A 26,434-nucleotide genomic window follows, 5' to 3' on the forward strand; every position below is an offset into this window, starting at 1 on the left:
TTTCAAAACTTCGAATGTTGATTTGATCGAATTTTCAAAACTTCGAATGCTTATTACATCGAATTTTCAAAACTCCGAATGCTTATTACATCGAATTTTCAAAACGTCGAATGCTCATTAGATCGAATTTTCAAAACTTCGAATGCTTATTTCATCGAATTTTCAAAACGTCGAATGCTCATTTCATCGAATTTTTAAATCATCGATTGTTAATTTGATCGAATTTTTAAAACGTCGAATGTTAATTTGATCGAATTTTCAAAACGTCGAATGCTCAGTTCATCGAATTTTTAAAACATCGAATGCTCATTAGATCGAATTTTCAAAACTTCGAATGCTTATTTTATCGAATTTTCAAAACGTCGAATGCTCATTTCGTCGAATTTCCAAAACTTCGAATGCTCATTTCATCGAATTTCCAAAACTTCGAATGCTCATTTCATCGAATTTTTAAAACATCGAATGCTTATTACATCGAATTTTAAAAACTTCAAATGCTCAATACATCGAATTTTTAAAACATCGAATGATAATTTGATCGAAATTTCAAAACGTCGAATGCTCATTACATCGAATTTTCAAAACATCGAATGCTCATTTCATCGAATTTTCAAAACGTCGAATGCTCATTAGATCGAATTTTCAAAACTTCGAATGTTCATTTGATCGAATTTTCAAATCTTCGAATGTTCATTTGATCGAATTTTCAAAACGTCGAATGCTCATTTCATCGAATTTTCAAAACTTCGAATGTTCATTAGATCGAATTTTTAAAACTTCGAATGTTAAATTGATCGAATTTTCAAAACTTCGAATGCTTATTTCATCGAATTTTCAAAACGTCGAATGCTCATTTCATCGAATTTCCAGAACTTCGAATGCTCATTTCATCGAATTTCCAAAACTTCGAATGCTTATTTCATCGAATTTTTAAAACATCGAATGTTAATTAGATCGAATTTTTAAAAAGTCGAATGTTCATGTCATCGAATTTTCAAAACTTCGAATGCTCATTTCATCGAATTTCCAAAACTTCGAATGCTCATTACATCGAATTTTCAAAACTTCGAATTCTCATTAGATCGAATTTTCAAAACTTCGAATGCTCATTAGATCGAATTTTCAAATCTTCGAATGTTCATTTGATCGAATTTTTAAAACGTCGAATGTTAATTTGATCGAATTTTTAAAACTTCGAATGTTCATTTTATCGAAGAGAATTTAACATCTGAGTTTACTATCTATGTAATATGTTCTTCCTAGGGAATTTTGAAAGTGCGCGAGATTTGAAATCGTTTTGGTAAGTGACAATTTTTTTTATTGAGTAAAATTTTTTTGTTTGTTTACTAATTACTTGTCAGTAAATGTTTATTTTTTTGTTATATAAGTATCACTATTATTATGATTATTTTAATTTATATTATAGTTTTTATTATAAGGTAATTAAATTAAATTGTGGTTATCTATTACAATCATAGATGGCTCTAGTAATATGAATATGTGTTTTACAAATTTTTATAAATATTAATCTGTTTATAGTATAATTATTAATATTGTTATTCTTATTATTGTGTAATTGTGAATTTATTATGTATATTTAATGTAATATTGATTTATTTAGAAGTCAGTAAGATGATCGTTAAAAAAAAGTAGTGAATATTTCTTATTTGTCTATATATTTCGCTTCTAAATGAAGAGTTCAAGTTTCTTTTATCTATTTATAATGAATGATTGAATGAATGAATGAATGAATTAATTAATTAATTAATTAATGTGCATAAATTAAAATTATTTTCAAATTAAATAAAATATTGTGTATTGTTATTATTTTGTTATTTCTTTATATAGTGAATATTAAATTGCATTACTCTCTACTTTAAATAAGAAATAGATTCTATATGTAAGTAATACTTAAATTTTTATTGTAAATAAATAACAAGATTCCTACAGAAATCCGAAATTAAAATTCCATACCTTTTCCATGATTTATAGGTCAAACTTTTACGACATTCCAGTGCAATTTTAAATATAATTTCATTACTTTTGGGCTCTTCGAAAATAGTTTACTTATTGAATAGCCTCGACTCTTTGATAAAAAATTTAAAATTATCTAATATTATCAAAAATTCAAATATCCGAATTGCTTAAAATGCAACATTTTTTCCTCTTTTTTTATGGGATTTAGCTTCATTATTTTTGGGCTCTTCGAAAACAGTTTACTTATTAAATAGTCTTGACTATTATTATTATTATTATTATTATTATTATTATTATTATTATTATTATTATTATTATTATTATTATTATTATTATTATTATTATTATTATTATTATTATTATTATTATTATTATTATTATTATTATTATTATTATTATTATTATTATTATTATTATTGTTATTGTTATTATAAATTCGAAATAAAATCACATTTTATATTAAACAAAATTATATTTTTATTTATAATTGTAGAACTACATACATTTTATTTTATAATCGTGAATAAATCTTTGAAACATTAAAAGTTGTTATACTTTTTTTATAAAATTTACATTACTATAAAAGTTTAGTGTGAGTGACTGAAGAAAACGGTGATTTTTAGGAATTTTTTTCAGGGAAATTATTGCATCTAATTTTTAATACAGTTTTGTACATGTATACATATTTGTATAAATAGTCAACATTTTGTAATTTTTTCAAAGAAAAATATTCTTTTTTAATTAAGAGTTATTCGCTATATAAAAAAAAATCCAATTTTCCCACTGCGCTGCAGTGATTGCGGCCTTCTGAGGGACTGAAATAAAAAAAACAAAAAGTTTATTTAAGTCGAAGATATTTGCCGTACAATGACTCTCGGATGTCAAAAAATATTGAATTGCAACAAAATGGTGGAGTTTTGAAAAAGCTTTTCATTTTCGCCAAAAAAAAATCCGATGGTTCGGATTTTATTTTACTTTTATTTTAAAATTTTATTTTTCATGCATTAAAAAAACTGAAACCTCATTGTACGGCAAATATCTTCGACTTAAATAAACTTTTTGTTTTTTTTATTTCAGTCCCTCAGAAGGCCGCAATCACTGCAGCGCAGTGGGAAAATTGGATTTTTTTTTATATAGCGAATAACTCTTAATTAAAAAAGAATATTTTTCTTTGAAAAAATTACAAAATGTTGACTATTTATACAAATATGTATACATGTACAAAACTGTATTAAAAATTAGATGCAATAATTTCCCTGAAAAAAATTCCTAAAAATCACCGTTTTCTTCAGTCACTCACACTAAACTTTTATAGTAATGTAAATTTTATAAAAAAAGTATAACAACTTTTAATGTTTCAAAGATTTATTCACGATTATAAAATAAAATGTATGTAGTTCTACAATTATAAATAAAAATATAATTTTGTTTAATATAAAATGTGATTTTATTTCGAATTTATAATAACAATAACAATAATAATAATAATAATAATAATAATAATAATAATAATAATAATAATAATAATAATAATAATAATAATAATAATAATAATAATAATAATAATAATAATAATAATAATAATAATAATAATAATAATAATAATAATAATAATAATAATAATAATAATAATAATAATAATAAGTCAAGACTATTTAATAAGTAAACTGTTTTCGAAGAGCCCAAAAATAATGAAGCTAAATCCCATAAAAAAAGAGGAAAAAATGTTGCATTTTAAGCAATTCGGATATTTGAATTTTTGATAATATTAGATAATTTTAAATTTTTTATCAAAGAGTCGAGGCTATTCAATAAGTAAACTATTTTCGAAGAGCCCAAAAGTAATGAAATTATATTTAAAATTGCACTGGAATGTCGTAAAAGTTTGACCTATAAATCATGGAAAAGGTATGGAATTTTAATTTCGGATTTCTGTAGGAATCTTGTTATTTATTTACAATAAAAATTTAAGTATTACTTACATATAGAATCTATTTCTTATTTAAAGTAGAGAGTAATGCAATTTAATATTCACTATATAAAGAAATAACAAAATAATAACAATACACAATATTTTATTTAATTTGAAAATAATTTTAATTTATGCACATTAATTAATTAATTAATTAATTCATTCATTCATTCATTCAATCATTCATTATAAATAGATAAAAGAAACTTGAACTCTTCATTTAGAAGCGAAATATATAGACAAATAAGAAATATTCACTACTTTTTTTTAACGATCATCTTACTGACTTCTAAATAAATCAATATTACATTAAATATACATAATAAATTCACAATTACACAATAATAAGAATAACAATATTAATAATTATACTATAAACAGATTAATATTTATAAAAATTTGTAAAACACATATTCATATTACTAGAGCCATCTATGATTGTAATAGATAACCACAATTTAATTTAATTACCTTATAATAAAAACTATAATATAAATTAAAATAATCATAATAATAGTGATACTTATATAACAAAAAAATAAACATTTACTGACAAGTAATTAGTAAACAAACAAAAAAATTTTACTCAATAAAAAAAATTGTCACTTACCAAAACGATTTCAAATCTCGCGCACTTTCAAAATTCCCTAGGAAGAACATATTACATAGATAGTAAACTCAGATGTTAAATTCTCTTCGATAAAATGAACATTCGAAGTTTTAAAAATTCGATCAAATTAACATTCGACGTTTTAAAAATTCGATCAAATGAACATTCGAAGATTTGAAAATTCGATCTAATGAGCATTCGAAGTTTTGAAAATTCGATCTAATGAGAATTCGAAGTTTTGAAAATTCGATGTAATGAGCATTCGAAGTTTTGGAAATTCGATGAAATGAGCATTCGAAGTTTTGAAAATTCGATGACATGAACATTCGACTTTTTAAAAATTCGATCTAATTAACATTCGATGTTTTAAAAATTCGATGAAATAAGCATTCGAAGTTTTGGAAATTCGATGAAATGAGCATTCGAAGTTCTGGAAATTCGATGAAATGAGCATTCGACGTTTTGAAAATTCGATGAAATAAGCATTCGAAGTTTTGAAAATTCGATCAATTTAACATTCGAAGTTTTAAAAATTCGATCTAATGAACATTCGAAGTTTTGAAAATTCGATGAAATGAGCATTCGACGTTTTGAAAATTCGATCAAATGAACATTCGAAGATTTGAAAATTCGATCAAATGAACATTCGAAGTTTTGAAAATTCGATCTAATGAGCATTCGACGTTTTGAAAATTCGATGAAATGAGCATTCGATGTTTTGAAAATTCGATGTAATGAGCATTCGACGTTTTGAAATTTCGATCAAATTATCATTCGATGTTTTAAAAATTCGATGTATTGAGCATTCGAAGTTTTTAAAATTCGATGTAATAAGCATTCGATGTTTTAAAAATTCGATGAAATGAGCATTCGAAGTTTTGGAAATTCGATGAAATGAGCATTCGAAGTTTTGGAAATTCGACGAAATGAGCATTCGACGTTTTGAAAATTCGATAAAATAAGCATTCGAAGTTTTGAAAATTCGATCTAATGAGCATTCGATGTTTTAAAAATTCGATGAACTGAGCATTCGACGTTTTGAAAATTCGATCAAATTAACATTCGACGTTTTAAAAATTCGATCAAATTAACAATCGATGATTTAAAAATTCGATGAAATGAGCATTCGACGTTTTGAAAATTCGATGAAATAAGCATTCGAAGTTTTGAAAATTCGATCTAATGAGCATTCGACGTTTTGAAAATTCGATGTAATAAGCATTCGGAGTTTTGAAAATTCGATGTAATAAGCATTCGAAGTTTTGAAAATTCGATCAAATCAACATTCGAAGTTTTGAAAATTCGATGAAATGAGCATTCGATGTTTTAAAAATTCGATGAACTGAGCATTCGACGTTTTGAAAATTCGATCAAATTAACATTCGATGATTTAAAAATTCGATGTAATGAGCATTCGAAGTTTTGAAAATTCGATGAAATGAGCATTCGAAGTTTTGAAAATTCGATAAAATTAACATTCGACGTTTTGAAAATTCGATGTAATAAGCATTCAGAGTTTTGAAAATTCGATAAAATGAGCATTCGATGTTTTGAAAATTCGATGAAATGAGCATTCGAAGTTTTGAAAATTCGATCAATTTAACATTCGAAGTTTTAAAAATTCGATCTAATGAACATTCGAAGTTTTGAAAATTCGATGAAATGAGCATTCGACGTTTTGAAAATTCGATCAAATGAACATTCGAAGATTTGAAAATTCGATCAAATGAACATTCGAAGATTTGAAAATTCGATGAAATGAGCATTCGACGTTTTAAAAATTCGATGTAATGTGCATTCGAAGTTTTGAAAATTCGATCAATTTAACATTCGATGTTTTAAAAATTCGATCAATTTAACATTCGATGTTTTAAAAATTCGATCTAATGAACATTCGAAGTTTTGAAAATTCGATGTGTTGAGCAATCGACGTTTTGAAAATTCGATATATTGAGCATTCGATGTTTTGAAAATTCGATGTATTGAGCATTCGATGTTTTGAAATTCGATGTAATGGATATTCGATCGATTTGATTTTTGGGAGATTTCATACGACCGAATAATAATAATAAAATAAATAATAATAAGTTGTATTATAATACAAATTATCTACGTTATTGTAATATCTTATTAGTAATTCAAAGTTACCATGATTCTATGGTAATTAAATATACAGATGCAAAATGTAATTATCATACTCCGAATGAATTTAACTGCGAAACCGATTATTATATATTTGGTAATTGACGAAACAAATATTAATTAACTTTATATATTGTTAATGTTAAATTTAAATAATGAAAAAATAGTATGAATGTGTAAATAACTTGTAAAATAACACTCCGTCAGGGTTGTATTGGTCACAGGGAAGTTCAAAGGAAGGGGTAGTCATCCCCTCTACTCAACGCGCGCAGGGTCCTATGGGGACCCATGGACCACAGGATCTCATCTCGTCAGATATCTCCGAGCTCTCTTACCGATTACTTGTAATCTCTCGGCTCGAACTTGTAACTTTTACTCATTACTGTTGATTAAAGTAACCAATTTAAAGTATTTCTTGTTGTAATCATTATTAAGTAGAATTTGAATCTCCCACCTATTTACAGGGTACACTTTAGTGTTTTAGCAGTTGAATACCCCAACATTTTAATATTCAAAAATCCCTATTATCGAACTTGGGACGTGACAAGCCCTTTAAATTAAAGCCTTTATCATAATTAATTTTTTCTAATCTACCCAACACTGTCGCACAAACCTGATATTTAATAACCATGTCCGTCTATATAATCAAGATGTCGCTTTGACATTCCGTGAAACAATATTAGTTAATTTAATAATTAATACTTTTTACAAGCTGTGCTGAAAAAAATAAGTTACTGAGTTTAAGTAAATATAAACAAATTTTAATAGATTTCAATCATATACTTTTGCATCTGATAAAGTGAATTTGTGTTTTTTTTGCAAACTGCAATATTCCCAGCAGAGAGACTAGAAGTTAAATTCCCTTTCGGTGAATTGACAGTCTACTTGTCAAAATAATTGTCGGTGAAATTTATCATTTGTGACGATTCTTTTTCTTACAATTGTACGTCCAAAGAAATCCACAATGTGAAATATTGTGATTATTCAGATTTAGTTTAAAATCAAAATTACTTGGATTAATTACACAAGAATAATTGTTTATAAAAAAAAGTCTGCTTCAATTCAAGGAGTTTAATTTTGTAAGAGTGTTATGTTTTGAGTTCAGGACTCATAAATGATACCAGGTTAGCGGTTTTATTATTAAAGGTCAGCATGGAGAAATTCGCTATTGATTTAGACAAAGTACTCGATGAGTTTGAATTTAATGAAGGTAAGGCACGTTTTTATACTATTATATAGTCACGTGTTCTCTAGCTTTGTCTAGTGATTGATATTGTAATATATGTATAGTCATTAACGAGAGAATCATACAAAGAATGTCACGTCATTTCAGTTTTTTCAGAAATATCCAGTTTCCAGGGCTCGAAACAGTGAAAGTATTTAAAAATACGGACTTTACGGACCAAAAATTAAAAATTAGGTACCATTTCCGGACCAAAAAAAATATATATATAACCAGTCCGAGTCAAATAAGAGAACATTTTACTTAAAAACTATAAAACATGAAGATAGCGACAACTCCGAGTTCGGAGTGATTCGACTCGGAGTCATCGATTTCTTCATGTTTTATAATAATTAAAGATGACCGAGTGATAAAATCATTTACAATTCAATTATTTACAGGAATTTTTAACTAAAATTCTTCTTTAAATCGATTATTTTTTATAATTTTCGAAAAAGTTCTTTGACAATTATTTTCAAATCCATTTATTTGTTTACAATAATATTCAATTTTACGAAATTTCAATTATTCGTAAATTCTTCAATTAAATATACATTAGAAAATAAAAACTTCAAATAATATAAACAAAATTTAATTAAACTTTTTCAATTATTTTAATTTCGATTATTTCTAAAAATTAACGCTATATTGCATTTAATATTCAATTATTAGGTAAAAATTTAACTGAAATTCATTTTTAAATCAATTTTTATTAGATAATTCTACTGGAATTCAATTATTTAATTACAAAAATAGATAAAATTTATTGAATACTTGAATCTTCCTTAAAATTGAATTTTTATGAAGAATTTTATCAAAATTTTTAAAAATAATTGAATTTTTTCAGCTAATTTTAAAAACAAAATTTAAGAACAAATTTAATTTTCTATCATTTTATTTAAAATTGTATAAAAAATAATTGAAATTCTGCTATAAGTTTCTTTATTTATGAAAATAATTGAATTCTTGAAACGAATTTTATTAAAAAATTTTATAAAAAATTGAATTCCTGTGAAGAATTTTATTTGTGAAAATAATTGAAATCTGACGAAGAATTTTATTTAATTTTTTTATTAAATAGTTGAATTCCTGTGAAAAATTTTATTTTTTTACAAGAATTGAATTCTTAGGAAGAATTTTACTAAAATTTCTTAAATAATTGAATTGCTTCAAAGAATTTTATTCAAATTTGTTTAAATAATTGCATTATATAGAAAATTTTTTATTAAAATTGCAAATTCTATTAACTAGATTTTGTAAAGAATTTTGTCAAAATTTTTATATAATAGAATTTTTAAAAGAATTGTATTTAAATTTCGAAAAATTCTATTAAAATTGTATTAATTTAAAAATAATTTAAATTCTGCTTTTAAAATTCAATTATAATCTAAAATTTTAACTGAAATTCCTGTTAAATTTTTTTATTTTTTGAAAATAATTAAAAGTTTGTGTGGAATTTTATTAAATTTTCTTTTAAATAATTGAATTCTTTTGGAAAATTTTATGAAAATAGTAGATATTGAAAATCATTGAATTGAGGAAAATTTTTGAAAATAATTGAATTTCGAAGAAGAATTTAATTATTTCTAAAGATAATTGAAATTTTGATAAGAATTTAAAAAAAAAATTTTTGAACATAATTGAATTTCTGAGAAGAATTTTATTATTACTTTTGAAAATAATTGATTTTTTGCAATCATTTGTAATTTCTCTAAAATTATTTAAATTATATCGTAAAATTTACGAACTTTTCATCCTTTTTGAATCAAATTACGAACTTTACGGACCTTTTTTCAAAAAGACGGACTTTTACGGACTTCAAGCAAAGTTATGGTTTTTTACGGGATTTATTTATTTATAGTTCGAGCCCTGAGTTTCTAAATTCTCTATCGACTTTTTTTTAATTTTGAAAATAGTTTTTATATTTATTTTCATATTTTTACTACAGTTTTTTACTTATTTTTGTCTTGAAAACTTTGCTTATTTTGTGATTCAACTTTTATAGATCGAGCTGAACAAGTTGCGTCAGTAGCTCCGAGGCACGTTGTTGGACCTTCGACAATTGTTTCCCAGGGTTTAATTCCAAAAACACAGAATCGTCCAAGCTCAACGAATGTTTCCAACGAAGATCTAAATGTCATTCCTCCACCTCCGGAGAGACACAAAGATGAACGTCCCCATCACAGTCACGCCGAGGAATCGCCTTTAAGAATCGAAAGAGAAAGAATGAATGACAATCTCGCAAGTTTTCGGAAAGCCGAACTCAAACAGGACAATGTCGACTCTGTCAATCATTTTTATACCCACGGTCGTTTGAACGACAGTAAAATCCAGCCAAAACAATGCGTCGAATCACAGTCTCTAGATCCAGAACCAGTTTCAATAATTCACAATGACATATCGCAAAAACTCCTGCAAAAAAAATTGAACGACAATAGTAATTCAAAAGTAAACAGCTACGATAACAAACTAAATCAATCCAATATGAAACCAAGTGTCAGTAATGTTTTCAGCAGTCTCAACGATTATATAAACGCTCCCAGTGGAAGTTTAGTAACCGATGAAAATCCCAATGATTCCATTGATAATAAAAGAAAAGAGGAATCCGTCTTGAAAATTGAATCCACAATGGACTGCACCGTCATCAAGAATATAACCACAGACACCGGAAGTATAAGTGTAATAAAAAACGATATCGGTGGTGCGCCAAAATTATCAAATGCCGTCTCCCTACCACCGAAATATCAAAATATCCTCCTACCAATTAAATTGGATGTGTGCGTCGAAAAACCGAGTAACGTCGCAATTGCCGAGCACAAAATCCCCGAGAATCCACCAGAAACCAGCAAATCCGTGAATCTAGAACGAAATTTCATTTCCCAATTACCGGAAGCCAAGAGTATCATCGACGAACCGGAGAATGTCTACGAAAACGTCTACATTGGCACTGACATTCCAAAAACCCAAGTGGCACTTAAATTAAAAAATTCCGATTCAAAAGACACCCAGATTCCAAAACAAACAATTCCAGAACAAACAAGAATCGAGGAAGAAAAACACACTTACGAAAATGTCGATTTTCCCACAAAAACCGTCCCTCGTCCAAATAAGGATTCCGTCTACGAATGCATCTACATCGGAAACAGAGAACTACCACCCGAAACAACAACAGAACTAGAAGTTGCGGCAAAAAAATTAGATCAATTCTACAATAAAAAAACTCAAGAACCCGAAACAACAACAATAACCGAAGTCACCAAAAATCAATTTTTTAAAAAATCATCACAAGAACCAGAGACAAAAGGTAGCAATACAACAAGATTAGTATTCCAAGCGGTACAATTAAATCCACCGCCACAGGAACACAAACCAATTGGTTTTGGAAACATCGACGATCTATCGGAGGAGGAATTAAATCGTTTCCTCGCTGAATTAGAGGAAGAGGAGAGGGCAAATGAAGCGTCCGGTAGTTCAGACAGTCAGTTGCAAAAATTCCCTAATAAACAAGACGATGAAGATGCGAATGAAGCGCCAATATTCGAGAGTGTTGTCATTGGTGAATTGCCAAGTGTTTCCGAGGAGGATCTTCAGCAGAAGGCAAAAAAATTCCCCGTCATTGATTATGGGAAATCACGTGTCGCTGCTGCTGCTGCTACTACTGCTACTACTGCTGCTGCTGGTGAAAGTTCAAGTGATTTTTTAGCCAAGAAGAGTGTGGAAAAATTTCACGAACCTGTAAAACCTATTTCGAAAGTAAAAGAGGACAAAGGAAAAGCAAGAAAAAGTAAAAAAACAAATGAAAAAATTAGAAAGTGTTCGGACAATTTTGATGTTCCGTGTAATGAAGTAAATACAATAGACGAAATTGTAACGGCGGCGCAAGATAAAGAAAATGGTAATTGCATTTCGGAAATTGATGCCACAATTAAGGAGGGCGACAATGAGGATTTGCAAATATCCACAAATCCTGATAATAAGGATTTAAGTGAAAATGGAGAAAGCGATGATAAATTAATAAATTCTGAATTAAATTCTCATAACGAAGAGACTGGTAATAATTTAAATTTAAATGAAAATATGAGTAGAGTAGGAAAGGATGATAATAGTTGTAGGAGAATTAGCGATGTAGATAACAATTTGGATCATAATGAAAATAGCGAGGAAGATCTTAATCGACCAATTAGGCCGCAGACTTTGGATATTGCTGCGACTGTAAACATGACTGAATTTACGACAGGTATTTTTTTTTCCATTTAAAAATTTATCTGCAATTTTAAAAATATTATTTTATTTATTTACAAATTTATCCACAATTTTAAAAATATTAGTAATTTATTTAAAAATTTATCTGCAATTTTAAAAATATTATTTTATTTATTTACAAATTTATCCACAATTTTAAAAATATTAGTAATTTATTTAAAAATTTATCTAAAATTTTAAAAATATCAGTATTTTATTTATTTAAAAATTTTTCCACAATTTAAAAAATATTAGTAATTTATTTATTTAAAAATTTATCTACAAAGTTAAAAATATTAGTATTTTATTAATATTAAAATTATTTATAATACAAAAAAGTTTAATAGTATTTTCAGGCCTCGGATTTTAGGACTTTTTGGACTTTTTTCGACTGTTTTCAAAAACAGCAATTTTTTTTTTTACTTTTCTTTCAAATATTACAACAAAATATTCACTTTTCTGATATAAAATGCTATTTATTTCGCATTTAATAATGTAAAAAATAACTACAATCATATTTTTGAAAATAATTATGTAAAAAATTTGTAAATCATTAAAATTTTGTAAAATATAATTAAAAATAATTATTGACTTTCTTTAAGTATTTTATTAGAATTTTTTGAAAATCAAATTTTGAAGAATTTTAATTGCAAATTTTGTAAATAATTGAATTTTTCGAATTTTTTAATAAAACATCTTTAAATGAAAATTTTTGAAAATTAGAATCCAAAAATTGTAATAAAATATTTTTTTAGAAAAGTAATTCTTACAATTTTTTTATTGTAATTTTTTAAAAATCTATTATTTTCAATTATATATTTCCGAAATTTAAAACATTAATTTTAGAAGTTTTTTATCTTAATTTTTTTTGAAATTCAATTATCTTCAAAAAATATAATTTAATATTTTCAAAAAATTTAATTTCTTCAGAAACTTGATGATTTTCTTATATTTTCCCAAAATTCAATTATTTTCAAAAAATTTTACTAAATTTCAATTATTTGAGTATAATTGAATTAATATATATAATAATTGAAAAATTCATTATCTTTCAAAAATTATTTCAAAATATTTTCAAACGAATAATTCTAAAAATTCTTTTTATTAAAATTCTTTAAAAACCAATTATTTTTAATATTTTCGTCTACATATTTTTAATTTTAATAATTATTTAATTAACTTAATAATTCATCTTGTAATAATTTTTAAATTAAACCCCAAAGAATTACAGTTAAGATTATTACAAAAATTGAATTTTCGTACTTAAATAACTGAATTTTTGAAGAATTTTCGAAAATCTATTCACAATAATTGATTTAGAGAAGAAGTTGAAAATTGGGGAAAAGAATTCAATTTTCAAAGGGTTAAAATTTGTAATTTTTGGGAAATAATTGGATTTTAGAAGATTGGAAATTATAACTTAAAAATTTTACTTCCGTGGAAAAATAAACAAGTATTTAAAATTTTAAATACTTATATTTAAGGAGATTATTAAATAATCGAATTTAGAAATCAGAGAAGTACAAACATTTTTTTACGTCTTAAAGTCGGTCCGAAGCCTTTATTTTATTTAATTATTAAATATTAAACTATTTAAATAAACTGAAATAAAGAAAATAAAATACTAATACGTATTTAATTATTTTTAAACATATTAATTGTAAAATACCATAATTGACAGACTAGTGTTTTTATGATTAACAATTAAAAAAAGTTAATTTTAATTTTTTTCTAACTTGAAAAATATTTTTATTTCAGGGAGACAAGAAGCAATTCCTGTTGTTTCGGATATTCCTGAACATGAGGGTAATGGAGATGAAATTCGAGTACCTTCTCCAGATATTTCGGAGAATTCTTCTATGGATTCGGGAATGGTGCTTGGAAAACAACCGCCCTTCTGGATTCCGGATGCCGAAGCACCTAATTGTATGCTTTGCGATGTTAAATTTAATGTAATTAAGAGACGTCATCATTGTCGAGCCTGTGGAAAGGTAAAAAGAAACAATCGATATCCAATTCAACTACTTTTCTTATTTACTGTTAAAAATTATTTTCTTTTCTAACAGTAAATAATTTTAACATTTTTTTTCTAATTTTCATCAGAAATGTTCAAAATTGAGATTTTACTTTTTACAGTAATTCAAATCTTTTTGGATCTATAAATTTTTTGTCACAACATTTTCTTTCTATTTAAATTCCAATTGTGTTTTGAAGAATTTCTTTGAATTTTTTTTTAAATTGGATTTTTTAAAAAATAATTTTAATTGAAAATTTTTAAATTAATTGAATTTTATGAACAATTTTTTTAAAGTTTTTTAAATAATCGTATTTCTTAATAACTGAAATTAAATATTTAATTAATGAATTTTAATAAAATTTTTAGAAAATAATTAAATTCTTCTCAGAATTTAATTACAATTTTATTAAAATATAGTAAATAATTAAATTCTTTCGATAAAAATTTTATTATAATTATTGACAGACAATTAAACTCTTTTAAACAATTTTATTAGAGTTTTTGTAAATAATTAAATTCTTTTGAAGAATTTCTTTGTGTGTGTGTGTGTTTTTTTAAATAATGTAGTTTTTTAAATAATTTTAATTCAAACTTTTTAAAATAATTTCTCCATTAATTTTACTTCGAAAGCCTTTGCCAAGAATATGTTTCAAATTTTTGAAAATAATTGAAATCCTCTGAAGAATTTTTCTATCAATGAAAATAATTGAAATCTTCCAAAGAATTTTATTTTTTATGAAGATAATTGAATTAATAAAAAGAATTTTATTTAAATTTTTGAAAATTATTGAAATCCTCGGAAGAATTTTATTATTATTTAAGAATATAATTGAAATCTTCAAAATAATTTTTCTTTTTATGAAGATAATTGAATTCTTGCGAAGAATTGTATTAAAATTTTTGAAAATAATTGAAATCTTTTGAAAAATGTTGTTAGTTATGAAAATAATTGAAATCTTGCTAAGATTTTCATTAAAATGTTTGAAAAATAAAATAATTGTTTCGATGAAAATTTAAATTCTTTGGAGGAATTTAATTGAAATTGTATTGAATATAATTGAATTTTTAGAAAGAATTTTATTATAATTTTTGAAATAAATTGAATTTTTTTGGAAAATTTTATAACAGATTAAGAATAAAATTTAATTCTTTTGTGAAATTTTATTAATTGAATTGTTTCGAAAGATTTATTAAAATTTTGTTGAAAATAAAAACATTTGCTAGTTTTAATTAATCATTATTGTTGAATCACAATGATTTTCTGAAAAGTTTTTCATATTTCTTTCTCTTTTATTGTTATTCAATTTTTATTGATTTGATTGAATGAACACACCTTTTATTATTATTGTCCTTTTGTGGTCGTCTTATTTTCAATTATTAAATATCGAAGGACGTTAAAGATTATTAATAATTTTTATTAAATTAATTAATTTTATTTATTATTCATTTTTTATTTTAAATTCTTTAGTATTTTATAATTATTACGTAAAAAAATAGTGTCTCTAAAGTTCTGAAGTTCGAATGAATGGAATTTATTGATTGCCTCTTTAAAATTAAATTATTGCAATAATATTGCCGCACTCATTAAAAAATAATTTAGAAAAATTCAAATTATTCAATTACTTTTTCTTTTTCTATACACTCGGTAATTTTTGTAAATATTTATAATGAGAAACTATTTCCTTAATTAGTTCAGAAATTTTTGAACATAAAAAATAAGGGAAAGAAGGAAAATAAGAAAAAAAGAAAGAAAATGAATTACATTGCTTTTAATAATTTTAGAGAATATGAAAATTATCTTTTTCTCTTCTTGCAGGTATTGTGCAGTAAATGTTGCAGTATGAAATACAGACTAGAGTACCAGGGCAACATAGATTCTCGTGTTTGTTTGCCATGCTATCAACTACTCATCAAAGGTAATAAAATAATGTACACTTTATTTAAGATGATAAGAAATTTTAATTTTATTTGTTCTTCCAATAATTGTAAATTAAAATTATCGCAGAGCACTTTGATTCGCAATTCTCTAAAAATAAAATTTGTATTCTTTTCTTTCTTTTTTTTTTCTTTTTTTCTAAATAATAATAATTTCTTCTTTTTGAAGCCGAGAATGAGCAGGAATCTGGCGACTGGTCGGGATATTCAAACAGTGCAAGTGGCCCAGGAATAAATTCACCTCAAGTAGGTTTCCTTATTTAAATTTCATATAAGTTTTCTATATATTTTTTTTTTTTTTCATGAATAATTTTAGAGAAATAGTGTGTAAATTTTGCTTTTGCTTAGCATATAACTAATTTACGCATAAGCACCTACCTGTAACAACTTGTTGAATACCTCATACCTCACATAATGTTGATTATTTTAGCATGATGATTGGATTGTTTCTCTACTACTACTTATAGACGAAATCAATTATTGTAGAAACGTATATAAACCTTTCCAGTGTAGAAGAATAGAATCAAAGAGATAACTTTTTAATTTCAAAAGAACAAAACACTTTTTTTTTATGCAAAATTAAAAAAAAAAATTAATTGGAAAAAACATTTTTTTATCGCGTTCCTTTTTAATAAACTTCAGAGAAGTTTTCATTTTAAAGTAAATTTTAACTTTTCCATTTTGGATTTGGTCAAAGAAAATATTTTTTTTGGATAAATATTATGAGAGTATAAATTATATAAATTTGTTTAAATTCCATTAAAAAAAAGAGTCCTGTCAAAATTTCTAGTCTCCAGGCTTCACAGTTTATGTATATTTCACATTTTTTCTATTTAAATTCCATTATTCAAATCTCAATTTTATTATTTTAGCTGAAATTCTAAACCTTTATCAAATAATTCAATTTTTTAACCAAAATTCAGATTCAAAAAACAATGGAAAATAATTTAATGTAATATTCACTATTAGTGTAAAAATTAAATTTAATATTTTTTTGTTTTTTACGGAAATTAATTTTCTTATTTTTTAATAAAAATTAAAAATTTTGAAAATATTTTCTTAATATACATGAAAACGATTTCTAGTTCAAAGAATTGATGTTCTAATTATTCCAGACATTTAAAAACATTTTTTTTATTACTTAACTATTTGGAAGTATTTATTTTGTTTGTATTTAAAGGAATTTTAATACTGTGAAGCCGGAGTATTGTCGATTGCATGATAATTTTATTTTATATTTTTTTTTTGGTCGGAAAATAAGTAGACTCTATTGCACAACGTCGACAATAATATTGCAATGGAAAGTTTTGCCACGAGTTAAAGTTTTAGTCCAAAGAATTTGATCTTCTCTGAATTGTGGTGTATTTGCAATAGTCAAATGCCAAAGTTTGGAGTATTCGACAAATGGTTATAGGGGAGACAGCCTAATCCAAATAATCCGATGGAGTACTGTTCAACCATACCACCTTTGCAACAGTTAGTTGGTGGTTTGCCTCCACCTCCCACGGTCATGGTTCCAGTTGGAGTTCTCAAGAGGGAAGGAAGCACGAAGCAACGATCAGAGGGACAAAAATCCGTAATGTTCAGTGACGGTAATTTTTTTTCCACCTTTCAATAATATTACTAATATCAATATTGATAATTTATCAATTAAATTAATATTTACTAATTAATAATTGCTCTTTAGAGTGAATTAACATTTGTAAAGAAAATAATTTTTTTTTTTCAAGAGAAAGCAACTGAAATTTAACTTGTTTGTACTCATTTGAAATTGAAATTGAAACTGTAATTTATTTTGGATTTAGATTATCCGATTTATCAACGTTAAAACTATTGTTAATTTTCAATTTTTTATTGATTTAAATCTAGAGTGTCAAAAAATAATTTCTAATGGTATTTCTTTTGAGTCTTGTAAGGAAATAATTTTGAATTTCTCTAAAATAATTCTTAGATATTCTAAGACGAACTCGAAAATACACAACACTACATATTTTTTTAATTATCATTTTGTTTTTGGAAGTATTTTTCTCGAAATACTTCCTTAGTCTCTTTGGTTGCTTATCTTTTTTGATTTTTGTTTGATTAATTTGATTTAAACCACATATTGTCATCAGATACAGTTCTCTTTTTATTTTCTCCATGGAACACATGAATGCGTGTTTCAAATTTGCCCTTCCCGTTTGTTTTGTTTTCACACACCTCTCACTAAAACACAGGAATAAGGCCTGGCTGTGACCTAACAGAACTCGACACGTCCTGGGATCTGAAGCCGCCCTCGAGGAAAGTTGGAAGTAAACGAATAGCAGCCTCTGGTTTTCCCTCTTCGTCAAATATTGCCAAGAAGCAAAATCTTCCGCCACTGGATCCAAATACAAATAGCTACATTCCCCAGGATGCGAATGCATTACCGCCAACTGTTAATATTCACAAAGGACGTAAGAAAAATATTGATAACGAATTTCTTATTTTTTAATTCTTAAAATTTAATTATTCAACTTTTTTTATTTTCAAAAAATATTCGAAATTCAATTATTTTCAATACCTAGTATTTTTATAAAATTTTCCAAAAGAATTCAATGATTAAAAAAAACGTAAAATTCATTAAAAATTCAATTATTTTCATAAATAATAAAACCCATCGAATAATTTCAATTGATGTTAATACCACTTTTAATTAATTAATCGAAAAATTCAATTATTTTCACAAATAAAGTTTTCCACAAGAATTCAATTATTTAAAATAAAATTTTGAAATTTATTATATTCCGAAGAAATTAATTATTTAAAACAATGTTTATAAAATCCTTATGAAGGATTCAATTATTTTCAAAAATAACAAAATTTTTCACAGAAATTCAATTCGTTTTAAACGTTTTAATAACATTTTTCGCAATAATTCAATTATTTCCATAAATATTAAAATTCTTCTCAAGATTTTAATTATTTTTAATACAATTTCACAGGAATTGCTCAAAAAATATAATTATTCTTAAAAGTTTAATTTCAATTCCAAGAAAAAATCAATTATTTAAAAAAATATTTTTTTAAAAGTCTTTGGAAGATTTCAATTATTTACAAAAATATTAGAATATTAGAATTTTTCACAGGAATTCAATTATTTTTAAATATTTTAATAAAATTGTTCGAAAGAAATTTTAATTAAACTTTTTTGAAATAATTCAATTATTCTTTCAGATTTTAATAAAATTATTCCCAAGAATTAAATTATTTACATAAATAATTCTTCAAAAGAATTCAATTATGTCGATAAATAACAATATTTTTCCCAGAAAATTCAATTATTTTGAGGCATGATAATAAAATTCTTTGCAAAATTCAATTATTTTCATAAATAACAACATTCATCAAAGGAATTCAATTCTTTTAAAAAATTCTAATAAAATCATTCACAAGAATTCAATTATTTTTATAAATAATAAAATGCTTCTTTAGAATTGAATTATTTTCAAAAAAAATTTAATAAAATGGCCACGCAGACATTGAATTATTCTGAAAAATTTTAATAGAATTCTTTGTAAAATTTAATTATTTCCAATAACTTTTCGCAATTCAATGATTTTTAATGTCTACCATTTTTATAAGATTTTCAAACAGAATTCGATTAATTAAAAATTTTTTTGTAAAATCTTCGTAAAGAATTCAATTATTTAAAAAATTTTTTTGTAAAATCTTTGTAAGAATTCAATTCTTTTCATGAATGATAAAAAATTTCTGAGGAATTCAATTATTTAAATTATAATTTACATAAAATTAGTCGAAAGAAATCAATTATTTAAAATTTTTTTTACAAAATTCTTCGCCAAAATTAAATTATTTTTATAAATATTTAAATTCTTTCATGAATAATAAAATTTCGTTGCAGGAATTCAATTTATTGGCAGGATAAGAAAGAAGTAAATATTTTTGATGAAAATTAGGAAGTAGTCAGGAAAATAAAATATAAAATGGAATTTTTGTCAGTTTTGTGAAGTTTGTAAAACGAGTTTTTTTGGTCGTCAAGTTTAATTTTTCGATAGCTACTTTTTTACTATTTTTTTTTATTTTGAAAGCTCCTTTTTGCTGCTTTTTTAAATTAACTATCTAGTTCGAAGTCTGTTAGTATATTTTTTGCTTTGCGAATATTTTATTGCATATTATACATTATTTTTTTTAATTGAATATAATATTTAATATTTATATTTACGAATAATTTGAATGTCTGAGTTTAAATTTAGATAATTTTAATGTTAAAACGAATTATTTTCAGAAATCACGTACACCGATGTTTTGGATCAAAACAGTTTATTCGCCACCTTACGAAATGAATGCGAACCCGCTGTGATGTTTGCTATTAATCGAAATCTCTATGCGTACATAAAAATAATTAATTGTGAGTAGAAAAATTTTCATGAAAACGAAATTTAATAATAACTATTTTTAATAATATTTTTAATAATATTTTTTTTAATAACTATTTTTAATAATATTTTTTTTAATAACTATTTTAATTTTCACACAGTGAGTTGCTGTGTGAACAAAATATGTTGGAACATCACCTCAAAAGGTCTTTCCTGCGTGGGCCAGGACGAAGTTATATTTTTAATAGAGACCCTACCTGATGAAACGCAAATTCCAAAAGACGTTCTGATACATATTAATCAGATTTACATGGAATCAATGAAAGGTAAATTTTTAAAAAGAAATTAATGTATTATTTAATTCTTAAACTGGAATTATTATTAATTATTTTTGTTTTTTCTTAATTACCACTCTGAAAGTATTTATCAAAAATTGATTATTTAAAGTAATAATTATTTATTACTCTAGGAAATACAATAACGGAGAACGGTGTTTCGATACATCAGAACGGAAATTTATTGGGATCTCGAGAACATGCGGGATTTCTTTTCATTCGTCAAACTCTTCAGTGTCTGCAAAAAATTGTTCTTCCCCCATCTCCTTTTCTTGTCGGTTTGTTAGTTCACAGGTGAGGAAATTTTTAATTTATCATGAAACTCAATTTCAACTTTGATTAATTTTTTATTTATTAATTTATGTTAATAAATAAAAAATTAATCAAAGTATAAACAAAATATAAACATAAATTAATAAATAAAAAATTAATCAATGTTATTTATTTATTAACATAAATTAATAAATAAAATATGAATTGATTTATGTATTTTTTTAATTGGAATTTCTTTTTAATTTGAATGTGTTGGTTTTACTATTTCAGGTGGGAAACTCCTTGGGCGAAAGTGTTTCCACTGCGGCTCGTTTTGCGACTAGGCGCCGAGTACAGATACTATCCATGTCCATTGGTCTCGGTTCGATTCAGAGAGGCAGTTTATTTTGAAATTGGCCAAACGGTAATGAAGGTACTCGCTGATTTTCGAAATTTCGCCTATACATTGCCAGCGGTGCGTGGTTTGACGATACACATGGAAGGGACAACAACATTTGTCAGATTTCCAAAAAATCGTTACGATCAAGTTATCAAAGGCTTGAATAATTCGAATGATCATGTATTGGCATTCGCAGCGAATTTCAGTGTTCAAGCTGATTCACATTTAGTTTGCATACAAACGAATTCTGAAGAGGAAAGCAGTTATCAAACTCAGGCCATTAATATTGAAATTAAACCGAGAAAAGGTAGAGTTTCTTTGTAATTTTTCTCTAACGTGATCAAAGTTTTATTATATTATCATTTTATTATTATATATTATATATTATTATATTATATTATCAACATTATTCATGATTTTTTTCAGACCTGAGAAACAGGGAGAAAGGGTTTAAATACTAAAAACAAATTTTATTGTTTAAACAAATTAACCTAAAATTCATAATTTTTATTTTTAGTGATTTTTTTCTGAAAGTTAAGTATTTTGAGCACAAAAAATGTTCAGAACAATTTTTTGTAACTCAAAGCAAGAAAAAGTTATTTTCAAAATAAAAAAATTTTACAAAAATTTATTAATGCAAATATCTAGAAAAATAAAAATAATTTTTTATTGTTACTTAGTATACTTCATTAGGACCCTAATCACTCTCAATTCTCATAATATGAGAAAAATCTGAGACATCATATGTCGTTTTCGTATGAAACGCCCCATATATATTTAACTAGTTTTATTAAAAATAATAGATTTATAGAAGAATTTTAGTTAAAAACACTAAAACAAATTCAATTTTGAAGCAATGACAAATGAGTGCAGAAATTCAATTTTTTTGCAAAAGTAGTAAAATTCTTCTCAGAAATTCAATTATTTCCAAATTTTTTTATAAAATTCTTGGCATTTTTATTATTTTCAAAAACTTTCCTCAATTCAATGATTTTTAATATCTACTACTTTAATAAAAATTCCTAAAAGAATTTAATTATTTACAAAAATTATGTATTATTCAATTATTTTCACGAATAATAACATTTTTTACAGAGATTCAATTATTTTTGTAATTACTTAAAATTTTTTTTAGGAATTCAATTATTTTTAATACAAATTTAATCAAATTCCCGGAAAAAAGTTATTATTCTTAAAAATTTTATTAAAATTTATCAAAGAAATTTAATTATTTTAATAACCTTTGCTACAATTTATTTCTTAGAATTTAAATATTATTTTTAATACATTTTTAATTAAATTTCTTTAAAGAATAAAATTATTATCCAAAATTTTAATGAAATTCTTTGCGTAAGAATTTAATTTTTTTCAAAATAATTTTAATAAAATTCTTCACAGAAATCAAATTATTTTTAAAAATTTACAACAATTCTCGTCAAATAAATAATAACATTTTTATCCGAAATTCAATTATTTTCAAAACTTTTAATATAATTCTTTGCAAGATTTGAATTATTTTCATTATTTTCAAAAATAATAGAATTCTTCGAAGAAATTCAATTATTCTCAAATTTTTTGATAAAATTCGTTGCAAGAATTCAATTATTTTCAAAAATAATAGAATTCTTCGAAGAAATTCAATTATTCTCAAATTTTTTGATAAAATTCTTGGCAGAATTTCAATTATTTTTAATACAATTTTCATCAAATTTCTCAAAAAATGCAATTATTCTTAAAAATTTTATTGAAATTTGTCAAGAGAATTCAATTATTTAAAAAATTGATTCTTTATGAAAATTCAATTTTAAGAAACATTCAATTGTTTAATAAAATATTTATTTTTATAGTTAAAAATTGAATTCTCGTAGAATTTTCTAATAAATATCATGATTTAAAAATGAATTTCAGATTAAAATCTTTGAAAATTTGAATTTTTCATACTTTTAATTAAGAATTCTATAGAATTTCAAATTTTTGAATATCTTAATGTCTATAAAAAATAATGATTAAATATTTATTTAAAAATGAAGTTATTGATGTTTTCGAATAATTTTCGTTTTCAGTTACTGGAGCAAGTTTCATTGTTATTAATGGAGCACTAAAATCATCAATGGGCCTTTCTGCGAAGACAAGCATTGTTGAGGATGGATTAATGGTGCAAATAATGCCCGAGAAATTAGAAGCCTTGAAAGCTGCTTTGAAAAATATGCAGGAATTCACGATAGGTTGCGGTAGACAAGGAGCTCCTGAACCCGATGAAGTTGTTAATATAACATGGGTGGAAAATGATGTTTTATTTAACTTAGGGTAAGTAAATTTTCCATTTTGAACTTTAAAGTAGGAAAATTAAATTAAAAATTATAGCAGGGCTGCCACAGGTCAGGGAATTCAGGGAAATTACAAATAATTACAGAAATTCAATTATTTTCAAAAGTAATAAAAATCTTCGCAGAAATTCAATTATGCTTAACATTTTTTTTTAAATTCTCGTCAAAATTTCAATTATTTTTTATAAATAATAAAATTCTTCTCGAAAATTTAATTATTTTCAAAAATTTTAATAAAATTATTATCTAAATTGCAATTATCTTTTTAAAAAATAAAACATATATAATATAATCTTTTTATAAAATTCTCCGAAATTCAATTATAATTTCAAAAATTGTAATAAAATTCTTGGCAAATTTTCAATTATTTTCCAAAATTTTCCTCAAAATTGATTAAAAATTAATAAATTAAATTTAAATTTGATGAAAAATTAATGAATTAAATTCGAATTTGATTTGTTTACAGAGTAAAAAGTCCGATTGATAGTAAACCAATGGATGGAGTTCCATCGATTCGAGTTCACAATGGTGTTGATTATGTAGGAACAAGCAGGTTTATCCGATGGACCGAAGTATTTATAATTAAGGTTTCTGTTTAAAGTTGATTATATTTTTTTTTTTACACTCATTTTTTAATTTAATAAATTTTAATATAATTATTTCTACTCAATAGTCTGATGATCATCCAACTGGTGTTCATGATCCTGTGGATATAAATAAACTTTCGGAGAACATAGCCAGAGCTACATGCACAGCTCTCGTCAAATTATTAGATCTTTTAGCAGCAGCCGGACTCACAAAACTGGCTGTAAGGACCACTATTCATCCAGACAATGTAAGTTGTCTCTTTTTAATAATCTCTTGGTTAAAACACAACCAAAAAGTTTATTAATCCTGAAAATAATACTAATTTCCATTAAAGTTGTTAATTTTAATTAAATTAATCAATTTTGATTTAATTAGTTAATTTCAATTAAATTAGTCCATTTGAATTTAATTATTAAATAAAAAATTTCAGGTTGGATATGAAGCCGGAAGCGAAGGCACGCGATTGCCTCCAATTTACATGAATAGTCTGGATAATGAGCTAATTCAAGTTTTGCAAAAAGCCGTACAAAGTAGTCAGGATACGTATACAGTCCTCGAATTAGTCTTCTACATATTGGAGTCTGAGAATTATTGTGTTTAAAATTTTCAAAGACTTTCAAATAAAAACAAAAAAGAGTTTTCCTCACGAATGGGTAATGTGCAATGTACATTTGAAAGTCTTGTAACTTAACTTGAATTACATATGAATCTTTCTTTTTTTATAATTTCTTTTCTACAAATATAGTAAAAAGTGTATTTCAAGTTTAGTGACACAATAGTGACTATTAAAAAAAAGTAAAATAATTCTCAAAAAAAAATAAATATCTAGCAAAAAAATAATGCGAAAATTATGAAACATCTTCCAGCTAAAAATCTCAAGCCTGAAATTTTCAAAATAAAATTCTTAACAGGCATTGTAGAACAACTTACATAGCTTTAGCTTTTTTCAAGCGTAACATTTATATGAAATATATCTATATATCTTTTAATATTTTTGTATAAGCTTTGAAATCTTCTTTTACATCTGCATTTTATTATTTTCTATATTTAAAACTATTTAATTTGTTATGAAAAAATTTATTTTTATCTCAAAATCCAAAAAAAAAATGTAATTGTAACTCTACGAAATTTTTGAGAATCAAGAGAATTTGAAAAAATTATGTCAGGGATTTTTTTTTTAAACTAAATTTTGAAATAAATGTACAATATTAAAAATTAAAACATGATTTTAAAGAATAAAAAAATATGTACATTTTTTCTACTTGAAATTTTTATGAAATTCTTCTAAAATGTACAGTTTATCTTTTCGAAGGGTAGGAATTTATTATACAATTCTTTATCGTCATGTTACTAACCATCGTTCTAATAAAATGTTGAAGCTAATGTAATTTATATTCTTAACTTATGTTTGAAGCGAAAAAAAATTAACATCATGAATAAACATAAGTCCTTTATTTTTATCTTTATTATGTATCTCTCAGAATATTTTCTGAGTTTCTGAATTGCAACACAAAAAAAAAACAAAAAAAAAAAGGATATCTTCTCAGGATAGAACAATTTAAGCAATTATTTTGTGTTTTATAGATTTGAAAGATGAGATGAATTTATGCAGTGTAAATGTGATAATAGAGCAAATAAAATTGTACATACATTACACTACTATACTTTTTTCACTCCGATTTTATTTTATCCATTTTATCCTCATCTTTTTATTTTTTAGCAAATATTTCTTTTTTTGCAACTAATTTTGAAATTTAACGAACCGTAATTTTTATTTATTTATAATTAGAGAAATTTTATTATCAAAATTATTATAATCTTAAATTTACTTCTTTCTATTTTTAAATTATTGTTTAAATTAAAATATTTTAATTCTATTTATTGATTTATTCTTTTATTTACTGTTTTATTTTTATTTATTTTCCTTATTTTATTATTATTTTTTTATTTTATTTATTATTTTATTATTTAAAAATTTTGACAACAAACAGCAAGATTGTTAATTATTAATTAATTAATTACAATAATAATGAAAATTATTTTTTCATTTTGAGTTC

At 24.3% G+C, this 26,434-nt stretch overlaps 1 protein-coding gene across 4 annotated transcripts; it reads left to right on the forward strand.

Moving 5' to 3' along the window:
- The first annotated feature begins 7,321 nt into the window (after positions 1-7,321).
- Positions 7,322-26,031, forward strand: LOC122510317 (zinc finger FYVE domain-containing protein 9). Of its 4 annotated transcripts, none has more exons than XM_043624866.1 (15): positions 7,322-7,911; positions 9,929-12,160; positions 13,924-14,156; positions 15,999-16,098; positions 16,287-16,363; positions 17,532-17,709; positions 18,361-18,552; positions 20,385-20,507; positions 20,637-20,801; positions 20,945-21,104; positions 21,354-21,769; positions 23,526-23,769; positions 24,256-24,376; positions 24,463-24,624; positions 24,808-26,031. In XM_043624866.1, the coding sequence occupies exons 1-15, from the start codon at positions 7,854-7,856 to the stop codon at positions 24,976-24,978; spliced, it is 4,632 nt and encodes a 1,543-aa protein (XP_043480801.1). In that variant the 5' UTR covers positions 7,322-7,853; the 3' UTR covers positions 24,979-26,031. The 4 variants fall into 4 exon arrangements, with proteins under 4 accessions (XP_043480801.1, XP_043480800.1, XP_043480803.1 ...); XM_043624865.1 differs by having other exon boundaries at positions 7,323-7,911; positions 18,334-18,552; XM_043624868.1 differs by having other exon boundaries at positions 7,323-7,911; positions 17,595-17,709; positions 18,334-18,552.
- The last annotated feature ends 403 nt before the right edge of the window (positions 26,032-26,434 follow it).

Source organism: Leptopilina heterotoma, unplaced genomic scaffold (genome assembly GCF_015476425.1).
Source record: "Leptopilina heterotoma isolate Lh14 unplaced genomic scaffold, ASM1547642v1 Lhet_68, whole genome shotgun sequence".
In the NCBI taxonomy this organism is placed as follows: Eukaryota; Metazoa; Arthropoda; class Insecta; order Hymenoptera; family Figitidae; genus Leptopilina; species Leptopilina heterotoma.